The sequence below is a fragment of the Gallinula chloropus genome (genome assembly GCF_964237585.1).
Source record: "Gallinula chloropus genome assembly, chromosome: 1".
NCBI classification, from domain to species: Eukaryota; Metazoa; Chordata; class Aves; order Gruiformes; family Rallidae; genus Gallinula; species Gallinula chloropus.
This window is the reverse complement of record NC_140085.1, coordinates 205,498,232-205,513,181: the sequence shown is the minus strand read 5'-3', so window position 1 is coordinate 205,513,181 and position 14,950 is coordinate 205,498,232. Positions and strand designations below refer to the sequence as shown.

General features: G+C 43.7%; 1 protein-coding gene across 1 annotated transcript in view; it reads left to right on the top strand.

Annotated features, from left to right (window-relative positions):
• Positions 1 to 13,056, top strand: part of ALKBH8 (alkB homolog 8, tRNA methyltransferase) — a 40,014-nt gene extending 26,958 nt beyond the window's left edge. Inside the window, exons 8-11 of the mRNA XM_084261402.1 lie at positions 628 to 782; positions 1,599 to 1,864; positions 11,297 to 11,446; positions 12,359 to 13,056. Of these exons, the coding sequence (XP_084117528.1) occupies positions 628 to 782; positions 1,599 to 1,864; positions 11,297 to 11,446; positions 12,359 to 12,928 (1,141 nt within the window). The 3' untranslated portion in view covers positions 12,929 to 13,056. The remainder of the gene's footprint in view (positions 1 to 627; positions 783 to 1,598; positions 1,865 to 11,296; positions 11,447 to 12,358) is intronic.
• Positions 13,057 to 14,950: the final 1,894 nt, after the last annotated feature.

The window sequence follows — 14,950 nt, the reverse complement described above, 5'->3', positions numbered from 1 at the left end:
TTGTCCTTGCAGAAATGTTTTTTTGTGTTCCATTAAGATCAGTGCTAAATCCAGATGTAGGTTGAGAAGCTCTGCTCCTGGTTTGCTTGACTGATAGATTTTGGTCCAGAAATATCTACAGCAGAGTTTCTCCCATCAGGCATTTTAGGAAATCTCCCAAGTGCTACATGCTTTGCATCTTCTGCTGTCAGTAAATGGAAGAGCAATTCAGTCGCAAAGCGGGATTCATTGGAGAGGCCCATTTTTAATAACAAACTTCATTCTACTAATGTAGACCTCAGCCAATTCTGTGCTTTTGTACCCAGAGCCACCATTTTTAGTGGTGTATATTATCTTTAACAATTATATTTTTAATATAAGTCCTAGAAAAATAAACAATCCAAAGAAAAGGCAGGGAGGAAAGGGGAAATGCTACTTGCAATTAAATAACACTTTAATGTAATTAGTTTTATGTGTCAGGATTTCTTTTTTCTTCTGAAATTTATTAAGTTGAAAACTAAGAAGCAGTAGTACATTAAATAGCTTGTTGTAATCACACTTGTCATGGTATTTAAGAAGTGCCTTCTTATAAAGATGGATTGTTTCTGATGCAAATTACTCTTGTATTCTGCATTACTTTGGTTTTAGGATTACACCTCGAAAATTTGATGTCATTCAAGCATCTGAGCTTGGGCAGAAAGTTGGTACAATCACTGCTGATGCTGGAGATTTAACACTCAATCGAAGGGAAACAAGGACATCGTTTACATTCAGGAAAGTGAGGAGAACCCCTTGCAATTGCAGTAAGTGTCTCAAGGCGATCTTCAAGTTGAAATTGTTATTGCCAGTATGTGTGCAAGTGCTTTGGGGGTTGAGGCCGTTTTTTGTGGTTTGTTTGATTGGGTGGTGGGTTTTTTGTTTTGTTTTGGGTGTGGGGGGGTTGGTTTTTTTTGTTTGGTTGGAGGTTTTTAGCAAGCAGGTTTATCCTTTTGGGTCGTTTTGGCAGTCCTGGTATCTGTTCCTGAATGGGTCAGTGTTAGGCATACCATATGGCTGGAACTGGTTGTGTCGACTTGGTTGCTGTAGTTTCTCTATACAGAAAGGCATTTGGCTTGCTCTGGAGCCAGGCAAGTAATCTGGAATCCTGCATTTCACTGGGATCTCAAGACCTAAAATAATGTACCAGAATAGAAGTAGTTCCTATTCCTCAGGTTCATATGAGTTTTTGTTGTTGTTTATCTGAAGAGGACTGTAATTTTGTGGAAATAAGTGCATTAGAGAATGAGAAGCAGTTAGATCTGGAGATAGAGCTACATTAAGTGCCTTAGGGCAGTGCAGATAATAATGGCTCAACAGTTACATGGAATTGAAGTCCATTTGTGCCCTCAGAACAGTATTTCAGAGCTGAATTGCAGTGATGCCATGATCTTTGATATTGGGCCACTGTCAGTTTTGAAAACATAACCTTGTTAATATAGAAGGATGTGTGGTCACTGTAGGTAACCTCTAGTACATGAGGGCAGGTGGCTTGTTTTAAGGTAGATTCGCTAAGTAAAGTTTAACCAACAAAGAACAACTTTAAAATAATGCATCTTTTGTGTGTCTGTTGCTACATGTAGTTTATCCATCTGTCTGTGACAGCCAGAAAAGACAGCAAAGACAGCTCCAACCTTCATTTCCCCACAGTGAGACAGAGGCCTCAAAGCTGGAGCAAGAATACGTGCACAAGGTGTATGAGGAGATAGCCACACACTTCAGCAGCACCAGGCATAGCCCATGGCCCCGAATTGTTGAGTTCCTCAGGTCCCTGCCAAAAGGGTCTATAGTGGCTGATGTTGGCTGTGGTAACGGGAAATACCTCGGTGTCAGCGAGGATTTGTACATGGTAAGTAGTTGTTACTGTCATTTGTTTTGTTGGTACTGTACTGGTGCCTGTTCTATCCTGTGGTTTGCAGCACGTGGAAGCTTCAGTTGTGGGAAGAGTGCCAAGAACAGAAAGCTGTTTCCTGATCCAAGATTACCAATGTCTTAGGTTTCCACATCCATTCACTATGTGCATTGCCCCTTTCTTTTTTCAAAGCCACTTTGGATTTACAAGTCACAATATATTAATTAAAAAAAACGGTAATGGGTGCAGTGGATTGAAAAACTGTAATGGATGCTTTAGCCTTTTTTTTTGTTGTTGAATAAGCTTATTCAAAGGGCAAATGGTTAGGCCATTCCAACAAGCTTTTTGTTGCCTGATGGGAGGGGGACGCAGTGGGTACGTCCCCAAAGTCTCCATGGGCAGTACTACTTTTCAAATATCCTCTTCAGTTCCCTTTCAGCTGGTGCTGTGGTTTCTTTGTGAATGAAGTCATGTTTGCCTGGCCCACGCCTGGCTCTGTGCATAGGGGCAGTAAATGTGCCAACGTAAAATTCACGGCGGAGTCTCAACGTCAGCAGAGATTTCTGGCCCTTTGCTCCCTTTTCTTCACTTACAGACAGTTCTGACTTCATTCTTGCTGATGTTCTCATCACCTTCTCTGTCTCTCTGTGTGTATTTAGCCCAGTTTTACTTCTCTCCCTTTACATGAAACACATAAAAATATGAACCAAGGGATTGTTTTTATTGCAGATATTTCAGATATTTTTGCAAGGGTCAAACTTCCTGTTGTTTTCACCCAAAAGAAATCTTTTGGAAAGGTGTGTGCTATGCTATCAGCTCTCCCCTGATCCAGAGTTGTTTGATTCTTTCATGTGTTTGTACTGTGAAACACTTTGAAATCCATCAGGCTTGCAAACTTCTATGTCAAGCAAAACATTCATTATTAATAATAAAAGTCAGACTTGTTTGTCTGTTTCAGGAGCTTCTGTCCTGCTATTTATATTCTGCTATAAAACAGAAGTTGTTATTTACAGCCCTGTCTGTACAGTAATGGATTTATTTCCATTACTGCTCTTATAAGCTAGAACAAGATCACCTGATTTTTAAGTAGGCGTGTTTATGCCTGGCTGCTGTGGCCTGAAAATAATTATTAATGTTCAGTACACTTCAGTCTTTCAGACTCCTGTAAGAAAAATCAGCAAACCTAAATAGAGTGGAAGAGAGTTATGTAGGGTACCATGAAGGCTACCTAGTCCTAGAATGTTGTGTAGGTCTGTGGTGGACTTTTAAGGTGAAAACTCTGCAAGTTGCTGTGCTGAGAAATTGCTAGCACCAGGGTGTTTTCTAAAGCCCACAGTTAATCAGCAGAGAGAAAGAAAGATCATGTATCTACTGGCGGTCAACTGCAAGTCAGCTCCTCTCCTCTGTTACTTTAGGAGTTATCTCTCTTCTTATGTGCCTGCAGGAGAAATCAAAAACATGGGAAATAACAATTTAAAGGGAGGGAACTTTTAAAGAAGCAGTTGAGACAGTTGAAAAACAGAATTTGGGAATTGCTTCACTCAGTTGGCCTCTGTGACATTTTATTTTCTTCCTGCTTGGAGCAAGGCCCTAGATCTGCACTTGCTTATTTTCATCTGCAAGCCAGCAGAGAGTCTCAGGAGCACAACAGTGCCTCCTGATTTCTACTGTATTTATCTTTACCTGTCAACCAAAGCCAAATCACCTTGAGAGGGGATTCTGCCCCTCTACTCTGCTCTCGTGAGACCCCACCTGGAGAACTATGTCCAGCTCTGGAGCCCTCAACACCAGAAGGACATGGACCTGTTGGACCTGTTGGAGTGTGTCCAGGCTGAGAGAGTTGGGCTTGTTCAGCTTTAGAAGAGAAGGCTCCAGGGGGGCGTTAGAATGGCCTTCCAGTACCTGAAAGGTGCCTATAAGAAAGCTGGGGAAGAACTGCTCATGAGGACAAGGGGTGATGGTTTTAAACTGGGAAAGGGCAGATTTAGGTTGCATACTAGGAAAAAGTTTTTCAATATAAGGGTGGTAGATGACTGGAACAGGTTGCCCAGAGAGGTAGTGGAGGCCCCATCCCCGGAAATATTCAAGGTCAGGCTCGATGGGGCTCTGAAAAACCTGCTCTAGTGAAGATATTCTTGCTTACTGCAGGAGGCTTGGACTAGATGACATCTGAAGGTTCCCTCCAACCTTACACATTCTATGATTTACAAGTATGCTTAATGAAAAACTGCCATATATTGTGTTTACAGATTTTTTTTTTTAAACTTTTGACAAGGTATCTCAAAAAAGACTATAAGAACTGAATTATTGTAGGTGCGAGGAACGGTGTGATGTGACACTGGCTTGGAGACCAAGGAAGGTAGGACTGCTGGTTGCCATGCAGTGCTAATGAAGGGTTGTCAGTGGGTGTCAGTTGACCTAGTGTGATCAACTGAGGACAGTGAGATGATCCAAGGGGACCTGATGGTTTGGGAGTGGGTTAAACAGCAGCAGTCTGTTTTCAGCTGAGCAGACAAAATCCTTTGAGCATGTTTGGTGCCACTGTCGCAAAATGCCAGAAAGCCAAGCACTGGGCAGCAGTCATAGGGAATGAGTCAAATTCTTCTAAGAGACATGAGATCACTTTGTTCATAGTTAATACAAACCCTTATTGACCCAAAGGAGAGTGCCAGTGGACAGGACTTTGCAAGATGTTTTTCTTTTGAACAGCTTTTTAGAGAATGAACTGTCCTGATGATTTTTGTGTGTGTGATCTTCCTCTAGAGCCACTGGCAGTGGCTATTATTTGAAGTAAGGTACTACTTGAAGTACTTTGCTATTTCTGTGGCTGTGGAAGTGCCTGACGTCAGTTCTTTATTTTGTGCATTCTGATTGATGGGCAATCGGTGTTCTTTTATTCTGTAATGGGAAATCAGTACTCATATCCCTTAATGAGAGTTTTACCTCTATTCCCTTGCTGTACTGTTCTATAGGAACAAGTGTTACCAATGCATCAGTATTATTACCAGTAGCGCATCTCCTCGCTGTGGTGACTGTGGTGGATGAGTCAGCCTGTTGAACTGCTCTTTTTGTCTGAGGGAGAAAGGAGCAGTCTTTTCCACTTCTTCTTGTCCTCCTGGGCTCGCTCTTGGGCTCAACAGAAAGGTCTGATTGCACAGCGCTGATTCTTGTATTGTGTTCCTGCCATTTACTAGGGGTTGGACATGGATCTAAGGGCGAGGAATTACCATAGAATGCACTGGGGTGGCAGGGACCTTTTAAAGGTCATCTAGTCCAACCTTTCTGCAGTAAGCAGGGACACCTTTAACTAGATCAGGTTGCTCAGAGCTTCATCAAGCCTGACCTTGAAAGTCTCCAGGGATGGGGACTCCACCACCTCTCTGAGCAACCTGTTCCAAAATTTAGTTAAAGAATAAGGTTTGTGGTTCTGGTGCATCCTTGTCATCTAGAGTGCTCTCTAGATGCAGGGCATTGGTTTCCTCCCTTGTTTATGCCTTTTGACTTAGGAGCATAAAGCCCAGGCAGAAACTTAATAAATTGCTGCAGCCTCCCCTTCACAGCAATTGCTGTGCTTCATGGTGACTTTTTATGCATGGTGCAGCAAAGCTCTTACCCTAAATCTTGTTGGGAATTAGGAGTTACTCAGGGGTTGTCCAGAGCACAGTTCAGCTATGTAGCTTGGTGTGTTTTGACTCAGAAATGCTGAAAACCTGAGGCATGCTGAAAACTCTTCACTTTCTGAAGGCCGGCGATGTACTCTGTTTTTAGATAGGATGCTTTCAATACCAGTGCTAATGGCAGACCAAAGCTAAGGTAGCTCTCCTGATGGCTTTAGTCTTCAGGCACTGTCTGAAGGTGTCTCAGCTGTGGCCTGTGCTACTGTATTTTCTTCAGTTTCTTTGTATGATTACATACAGCTTTATGTACCTGAGTGTGGTTGTGTGACAATGAAATGCTCGTGAGTCCAGCTTTGTTCAGCAAAAATGACAGTGCTGTAATGGCTGCATCACTCTGGCACAGTGAAAGCGCAGCAGTTGTATGAAAACAAATTCAGCTTAAGAATGTTTGAACGAGAGATGGAATCAGTCTGATGTGGTTGGGACAAAGACTGAGGAAAGACTGAATGTAATAAAGTTTCAGGTTATTTTTTCTGTCTGAAGCAGCTTTTTCTTTTTTAAATTGTTTGAATGAATGCAAAAAGAGATAAATGTTTTAAGAGTTGGTTTTGTGTGTTGTCTCCTCTCCCCACACAGCTTCATTTGGGGGAATTATTTAACACTTTAAGTGCTTTCAAGTTTAATATTCGTAACAGTAAACAGGGCTTTATTTTTAGAATGCTACATTTCAGCCTTACCCATCACCCCATCACCACAAGATTTTCATTCCAGAGCCAGCTGACATCACTGCAATGTAACTCATCAATTTTTATGAGCTTGAGCTCAGTCTCCCAGTTTCTGATGTTCGTGTAGGTGTGGTGATGTGTAGGTCCCACAGGAGTATTTAGCATCCTCACAGGGCTAGGGTGTGAGTGAAAGACTGAAAGACATTGTAGTCTTTGAATTTTGTGGTTTACAGTTTTAATTGAACTGATAAACTGGTGGTAAATCCAGTAACAAACAACCAAAAACATCAGTGAGTAGATATTTTTTCTTTATATATAAATTACTCTCCTTGCCCGAATACTGATGCTAGGAAGAAAAATTATGGCAGTGTAGGAGCCCAAATGCTTTGCTTTAATGCAGACATTCCTGGTTTTGTGGTGCATCTCATTAGGGGTAATCAGTAATGTTATTTGTATTGTAAGACACCCTTTTGCTGTGAGATGTGTATTTCTTTATTTTCTGCATTGCTGTCTCCAACTGGGGTCTGCTGGGGCGCTATAAAAGGTTGACTTTGCAGGGTGTGGGGAAGAGAGAAGGTGAGGATTTGCTGTGGTATGGTTGCATAACGTTGTGTGGGGTTTAAGTGTGCTGAGTCCATGTTGTTGGAGAACAGATTCCTATCCAAAGGACTTTAATAGTGGGAGAAAGCAGGAAAGACAAAACTAACTTGCAACAGTGTATTTGGAGCCAGTTCAATGTGTTTTAATGATGAGAGGGCAAGACAGAAGAACCTTTCCTGCCCTTTTCACTCAGTGAGTTGGAATCATTAAAATGATGGGAGATCTGGGTTAAAGAGAGCTCTGAAAGAGGCAACAGCAGCACAAAACCGGAATGAACCTGAGCTGCTCAACTTGGTTCTGATGCTTTGTCATTGAGAAATGAACTTCACCTTGTAGACATAGCACTTTGTTTCCACAAGCAACCCTGACTGTGTGCAATGGCAAACCAAAACACTACGTGAAGGGACTGCTAAAGGCAGTCTCAGACCAACTGGAGCAAGGAGATTTGTCTGTCCTGCTGTGGCTTTGCTGGTGTCTCTTTCTACGTGTGTGTATGTGTGTGTTTGCTGGAATGTAATTTGGTTCCTTGAGGCTCTCGTGCTATCAGTTATGGCTGAGGTGTTTCTCTGGGGAGCCACATAATTTCATTTGGTGGCTGGATTTCAGAATTAGATGTTGTTTTCTTCATCATTTTCTAATGTGCTGAATCAATCAGGTTTCCAGATACTTAAATGGACTCATTCTACCAGGTAGAGTTAATTATAATGAGATAACACAGCAAGAAAATATATAGTGGTGGGCAACATCAACCTGTCTTTAAGTCTGCAAGGTGATTTCTCTCTTGGAGATTTACAGTGCAGTTAGAAAGGAAGCTTTTTATTTAGTATCTTTTGCCCTTAATGATCTATTCCAAACTGCTGCATTAAGTACATTTTATACAACTTAGTTTAGCTACTGCTGGCTGGCACACTGGAGGTGAAGGTGCCTGGGATCACAAAGGAGCGGGCTGGGATGTCTGCCTGTATTATCCCGTTCCCAGACGCCAGTACAGAGCTGCTGCAAACTGGGACAAATCACAGGTGTTACACTTGTTTCTCCCTTCCCTTCCCTTTTTTACCTTAATCTTTTTTTTAATACCTCTGTTAGTCTAAAGGTTTGCATTACCCAGCATGCCCTAAAGAGAGGGTGCTGTATGCCGGACAACACCAGGCTTTACCTCTTCCTTGGTTTTGTGTTTGCTGGGATTTTAGTTTTGGAGTTGTAGGCCTCAGTACTAACACAGATTTCTTGGCTTAAAACAAAAGTTAGATGCAGTTAGTGTGTATCCAGGTACAGGGAAAGTCAGTGCCTGAAATGCCTGTTAAAAATGTAAGTGGGTTCTGAGCCCCAGTAAACATGGATTAGTAGCCACTCTGGGGCTCCAGTGAGCCACTGCCCTCATCACCAAAAGCACTGGGGTGGAGGTGCCTGCTGAAAAGGCAGGGATGTGGGAATGGCTGCCCAGAGTAAAGCCTGAGAAACCTGAGGAGCCAACCTCCTTTGGAGAAATACCAAAAAGTGCAGAGCAACCTGCTGAGAGGTGGGCTCGCCAAGGGGCAGATTCAGCTGGACAGTCAGCCGTGCTGTTTGAGGTAGGTGTGCGAAAGGGCGTGCGTTTGGAGGAGTAGCTGAGCAAGGACTTTGAATTGGAAAACAGGTGTAAGAAATGATTGAGAGAACTCAAGACAATAAGAAATAGGGACCCTGAAAAACACATACAGTATGGCTCACCACAAGATGTACTAATTCTGTTGGGTTTGGACACTGAACTAGTAATACTTCCTCCTCTGTTCTAGGATGTCAGCGGGGACAGCATCAAAATTAGAGCTATGAGCTAACAGAAATCAAAGCGTTTCAGTTTTATCTGGAGAATTGTTTTTAAAATGTTTTGATTCATGTTTAATTAGAGAAAAATAAACCTTTTCTAAATTAAAACATTCCTTTGAACTGTTTCCTGTAAATGAAACTTCATCACATCAAAGCTTTTGTGTGCTTCAGAATATAGAAATCAGTTAGTAACGGAGCTGGGAAAAGTTAACTTTAGGGTCTCTGCCCCTTGCTGTAGATATTTTCTATACTTGGAAAAATCCTAGGCTAGTTTTCCAGCTGCAAGCTGGCATTGCACCGCTGAAGCTAGCTGCTTTTTGCAAGCTTACAGTTTTCAGAGCGACTAAACCCAACATATTTTGATGTTTAATGAATGTGTGTTTCTTGTAAACCAGAAAATGCCAGAATGTGGTGGTGATAATTCTTCTAAAATACTATGCAGAGATAATTTTAGCAAGGATGCTGAATTTGCTTAGCTTCAGCACCAGGCATGTCTGTGTTCAGCATTTAGGCCTATATGCAGAGCACCTGTTAATGTTTACATTTAAAGCCATGTAAAGTTTTAGCCTAATGCACCTATTTCAGAGCAGCTGCGTGTTCAGAGCCAGCCACTTCAACAGTCTGTCTGCTCTGGCTGTAGGCTGACTTTAATAAGTCTGACAATACAAGTAAGCCTGACTTTGTAATTATTTGATATAATTTAGATGCAAATGAGGACTTCACATTCTGGCAGTCGTGCCTTTGTTCTCCTTCTCAGTTCGCTGGATTTCATCAACATACAGTGTAGTCCTTCTCAAGGTCATTTTGGGAGGGGAGGACAGAGTTCCATTATCCAGTCCGTTTTCACTACAGAAAGGGAGGGCTGAAGTAATTCTTTCTGAGAAACCTTGTTGTGAGTATTCTTCCCCCCTCCTTCTACAGAAGTGAATTTGGTGCTTTGAGTTTTATTAAATACTGCATGCTGATGTCTTAATTGCAAGAGTAGTGGAAGGCACTGGTAATGAGGCGTGGAATCTCTAACGTGCAGGTTGTCAGCTAAATCCATGCCATGATGAGAGTAATTTAAAGACACTCCAGTTGGTTTCCAGTGTGAAATGATGGGATTTGTGTTTACTTCCAAGTAAACAAGAGTTTCTTTTTTTTTTTATTCGTAAATAACACTATTCACTGAGTGCTTTGGTAAACGCAGAGATGAGACCAGGAATAAATGGGAATAAAGCAATGCTGGGATTGATCTTTTCAGGTCTCTTTGAAGCTGATTGTCAGGACAATGTGTACATATTCACAGTACCAGTTTTTGTGGAAAATTATCTTGGGTTGTTGGGTTGGCATTTTTACAACTGTTTCATTTACTTTGGACCAAAAGTCAGGAACCTGACTAGAAAGCAACTCACTTGGAATCTTCCAGGATGCATGACTGGAACCGAATCCTGGTCTTCTACAAAGCTGTGATGGTAGATGGAAAACTAAACTTCTCATTTTACTGGTTCATATATGGAAAACATATATTTTAATGAATCATTGCAAAAGAGATTTTTAATTTTAGCAGTACTGCTGTCTCTGTTGGATTAATTAACCATCACAAGTTGTTTGCTATTCTTCTTGCATCAAGGATGGTTTAGTATTCTTTCTATATCAAATGTAATAAACGCTGTCAGCAGTAATTACTTAGCATTCTGAGTCTGTTCTCTTCTCCCTACTTGTTGCTGATCATTGAAAGCAAAAATAAATTTAATATTCTCAAGCAAGCTGAGTTTGATACACAACTGGGTCGCAGGGCTTTGGTTTGAGCATTCAATGTGTGTGGCAGACACAACAATGAGGGTAGTGCATGCCTGGCTGCATATGTTCTTTCAGAAGGCTCATGAGTTTGGATTCATTGTTTTTATTCAAGCACATAAAAAAAACCCCTATCTTCTAGATGCTTCTTTGACTTGGGCACCGGGCAAGGTTTAAAGTGGAAAAAAAGAAACGTTAGATGAGGTGCCCTGATGTGGTTCCCAGGGGTCACTTAGATCAGACTGTATAGAACATTAGAAACTTAGTTGTGCTTAAAGTTTTGTGGATTGTGACACTGAGGGTGAAGAGGACTGTACCTGAGCGCTCCCTTACTTCTCCTGAAGTGATGAAACAGGGTTGATGAGTGAAGCTGTGTGACGTACTCCAGAGATGCCACCAGTGTCACCAGATTGTCATTTATACTTGTAGATTCAGCTTCTGTGAGCTCAGTATTTGTCTACCTCGGATGTCATGAGGTTAAAAATGGCAGCTGAAAAGGAAAAGAAAATTCTGGGGTTGAGTTTGGTCACCTCTCATTTTGCTGGTTTCAAGATAGGTTAAAAGCTGGTTTGGAGGAAAACTTCCATTAAAACCTGTTCTGTCTTAAGCTGGTACAGAATTAGGGCGCTATAATGAGCTGTCCTAATATGCAGCCTGCCATCTTTGTTTTAGGTAAGCATCAGGGTTGGGTTTTTTTCTTTCTGTCTATACCTGGGAGCCGTAGAGCCCTCTTACTCAAGGCTTTTTTCTCACACTCGCTCTCATTTTTATTTTAAACTAAAATGTGTTACCTCAGTGGGAGACTGTGATGACTCCATTACTGTAACCATCAAGCGAAAATCATTTTCCAGTCTTGTAATTATCCTCTTATGAAAAGCTTAATGAAACACTTTCTGTTACAGGTTGGCTGCGATCGCAGCAAAAACCTGGTGGATATTTGTGGAGAAAAAGATTTCCAGGCGCTCGTGTGCGACGCGCTGTCGGTGCCAATGCGCAGTGGCTGCTGTGACGCCTGCATCTCTATTGCTGTAATCCACCACTTCTCCACAGCAGTAAGTCACCCCCTCTCTCTGCTCCCCTGTATCACTGGCAGAGCTGCTACTGCTACAAAAACCTGCTAGTCTGGGCTCAGGGAAGCAAGAGAAGCACAAAATGGGGGGAAATCCAAGGTTTGCACTTGGTGTAAGCAGTTGTCACAGCTGAGTTAAGGTGCTGTGCTGCAGCTGTTTAGACTTTCTCTTTTCATTCTCTGCTTGTCAGGTTTCCTTGTACCTACAGGCACTTTGACCTAGGTGTTTGTGTTTCATTTTGGTCTGCTTATTAATAACACTGGAGAAGGAGGCTCTGCAAGAGATACGGTATTTCCAGGCTCGGTCTTGAGCGGTTCTCATGCTTTGCAAAGAACAGCAGGTCACTAGTCTGCCATATCTCTGGGCTGTGTAAGCGTCTCCTGGCAGGAATTGTGCCATTGCAACAGGTTTTTTTAGACCATGGAGCCCTAATCTGAGGTGGGCCCAGTGGTGTCTCCGTACCAGAAATCCAGAAGATGTTTCTAAATGCAATATAGAAAAGTAGGAAGACATCTGTTTTTGGAGAAGGCTGACTTTGGGTGGTCAGAGGACCTAAATTTAAGCTGCAGGTTTAGGGTATACATCATCTGAATCTTGGAGTTTAGATACTGAGCAGCCTTCTTGAAGAGGTGTGTGTCATTTCCAGCTGGGCTGATATGTTGAAGAAACCATGGTCAGCACAGCACTGTTTTCAAACACAGAATTGTGTTCAGGAACATGTCTTGGCTTGCACATAGTGATGGACTGTATTAGGAATGAAAATGAACAGTGGAAAAAATTCCTCTGATTTTTATTACGTCTCGGGGGGGACACAGTAAGGAGGGGATGCTGCCATGCCATTCTCCCATCTCGTTTTCTGTTTACGAGCTTCATGCTTTCACCTTTCCTTTGTAGGAGAGGAGACTGGCTGCTATCCGTGAACTCACCCGGCTTCTAAGACCTGGTGGAACAGCACTCATCTACGTCTGGGCCATGGAACAAGAGTACAAAAACCAGAAGTCTAAATATCTTAAGGAAAAGAACTCTAGTAAAGACAGAGGCGAGGAAATCAACACTGGCACAGCCCAGAGGCTGCTTTGTGATCAGGTGCGAGCTGGCAGCAGCCGAGGCTCAGCCTGCTCTGACCCACTCCTGAATGACTCGAAGGATGAAGGCTGCGATGCGGAGCCAGCCACAGGCTCCCGGCTGCCTGTTCACACTAACCGGACCTCCTTTCACTCCCAAGATCTGCTGGTTCCCTGGCACCTCAAAGGTGGCACTAAAAAGAAGGGGCAAAATGTTGATACAGTGTCGCTTCCAGCTGGCTCTAAGGAATTGCAAGAACCCAGCCCTGTTTTCCACCGTTACTACCATGTGTTCTGTGAAGGGGAGCTGGAAGCAGCATGCAGATCCCTGGATTGTGTGCGGGTTCAGAAGAGTTACTATGATCAGGGAAACTGGTGTGTGGTTCTAGAGAAGTTGTAGCCTGTGGTGTTTCCTGCACTACCTGTCATGGTTTGTTTTATGCAGTGTGAAAGGTATTTTTAATGCAGGCTGCTGCTATTGCCTCTTTTAAAATAGCAGAATAAAGATTGTATATTGAGTTAATAACAGTACCTAGCACTGGGTGTGTATGTTAACAAAATAATAGCCAAACTAAGACCAGTGAGGTCTTGAGGGTGGAGAAGCCTTGCAGATTACAGAGCTGGGCAATCACCAACAGCATGCAGTTTATCAAGGGCAAGTGCTGGATTCTGCACCTGGGAAGGGCAACCCTGGCTGTGCATCCAGACTGGGGGATCAGACACTGGAGGCCAGCCTTGCTGAGAGGGATCTGGGGGTCTTGGTCGACAGCAAGTTAAACATGAGCCAGCAGTGTGCCCAGGCAGCCAGGAGGGCCAACCATATCCTGGGGTCCATCAAGCACAAAATGGCCAGCCAGTTCAGGGAGGGGATTGTCCCGCTCTACACCGCGCTGGTGCAGCCTCACCTTGAGTACTGGGTGCAGTTTTGGGTGCCACAGTACATGAGGGACACAAAACTATTGGAGAGTGTCCAGAGGAGGGAAATGAGGATGGGGAAGGGTCTCGATGGGAAGACTTACAAGGGGAGGTTGAAGTCCATTGGTTTGGTTAGCCTGGAGAAAAGGAGACTGAGGCTTCCTGACTGGGAGCAAAGGGGTAGGTGCTGATCTCTTCTCTTTGGTGACCAGTGATAGAACCCGAGGGAACGGTATGATGCTGCAACAGGGGAGGTTTAGGCTGAATATTAGGAAGAGGTTCTTTTACTGAGAGGGTGGTTGGGCACTGGAACAGGCTCCCCAGGGCAGTGCTCACAGCACCGAGTCTGACTGAGTTCAAGAAGCGTCCAGACGGTGCCCTCAGTCCCATGCTCTGACTTGTCTGGCCCTGTGTGGAGCCAGGAGTTGGACTCAATAATCCTTATGGGTCCCTTCCAGCTCAGGATATTCTGTGATTCTGTAAGCCAGTACCTGTGCAGAGGGTTTATTTTACTTTTGTGAATTACAGTGAAGAGGATTAAGTGGGGAAAACACTGGCCATGGAAATCAGTAAGGGCAGTGTTGAGCTTTTAAAGACAAAGGGCTGGGTTCTCCCTGCTCTTGCACCAGTTTGTGCTGGTGTGGCTGTGGTGGCCTCCCTGCAGCCCACAGCTAATTGGAATGGAGCTCTGGCCAGGAAAGGCAAGGCTGTTTGCTGTGTAAAACTGTGAGTCAGGGAAAAGGGAATGAATGGCTTGTGAAGCAGTGTGGCTGCAGAGCCAAAACGCTGGCTGAAGTTCAGCAGAGGGTGCTGCCAGTTTGGGTGTCTGTGTGGGTCACAGATCTCTTTCAGCTTGGATTTTCCTCTCTGCTTAGTCATGGTAGTAATGATTTCCTCAAGGAGAACTGGAAGGCCAGTGGCATACCACAGCCCTTTTCCCTGACCCTCAAGCACCCACAGCTGACTCTGTCGCTCCCCAGATTGGTCTCGTGGTGTTTGAAAGCTGCTCTGTGGGGTGAGGGTGCCCATCTGGAATACCCTGGCCAGCTCTGCTATTTGCCTGCGTTCTCGTGAGCACAGGGCCCTGTGCCTGCAGCACCAGGGCCTGTGGTGTGGTCCCTGCCCAGATACCCCTAGGGAAAAACAGGGAGAAGATTAAAGTGAGGGCAATATTAGCGCAGATTTTCTGCAGGGTGGTTTCAACCCCTGAATGCTGGCAATAAATATAAATGAATATTTACTGTGCTTCTGAAGAACAAAGAGCTGGAGCAGAGGGGAGCTGATGCTGGGCTGACTCACAGCAGCCATCGCTGCCCTTGTCTGCAGCGACTGCGTAATTTAACACAGCACCTGCATTTCCAGAGTGGAAATACGATGGAATGGCCGCCGCCTCTGAAATCCAGCACTGCTCAGATGTGCCCTCATCACCCTTTTCCTTGATTCATGGCCTGTGGTTGTAGCAAGATCTATGGTGCAGGCAGGTCACTGCTGCTGTAATTAACAGCAT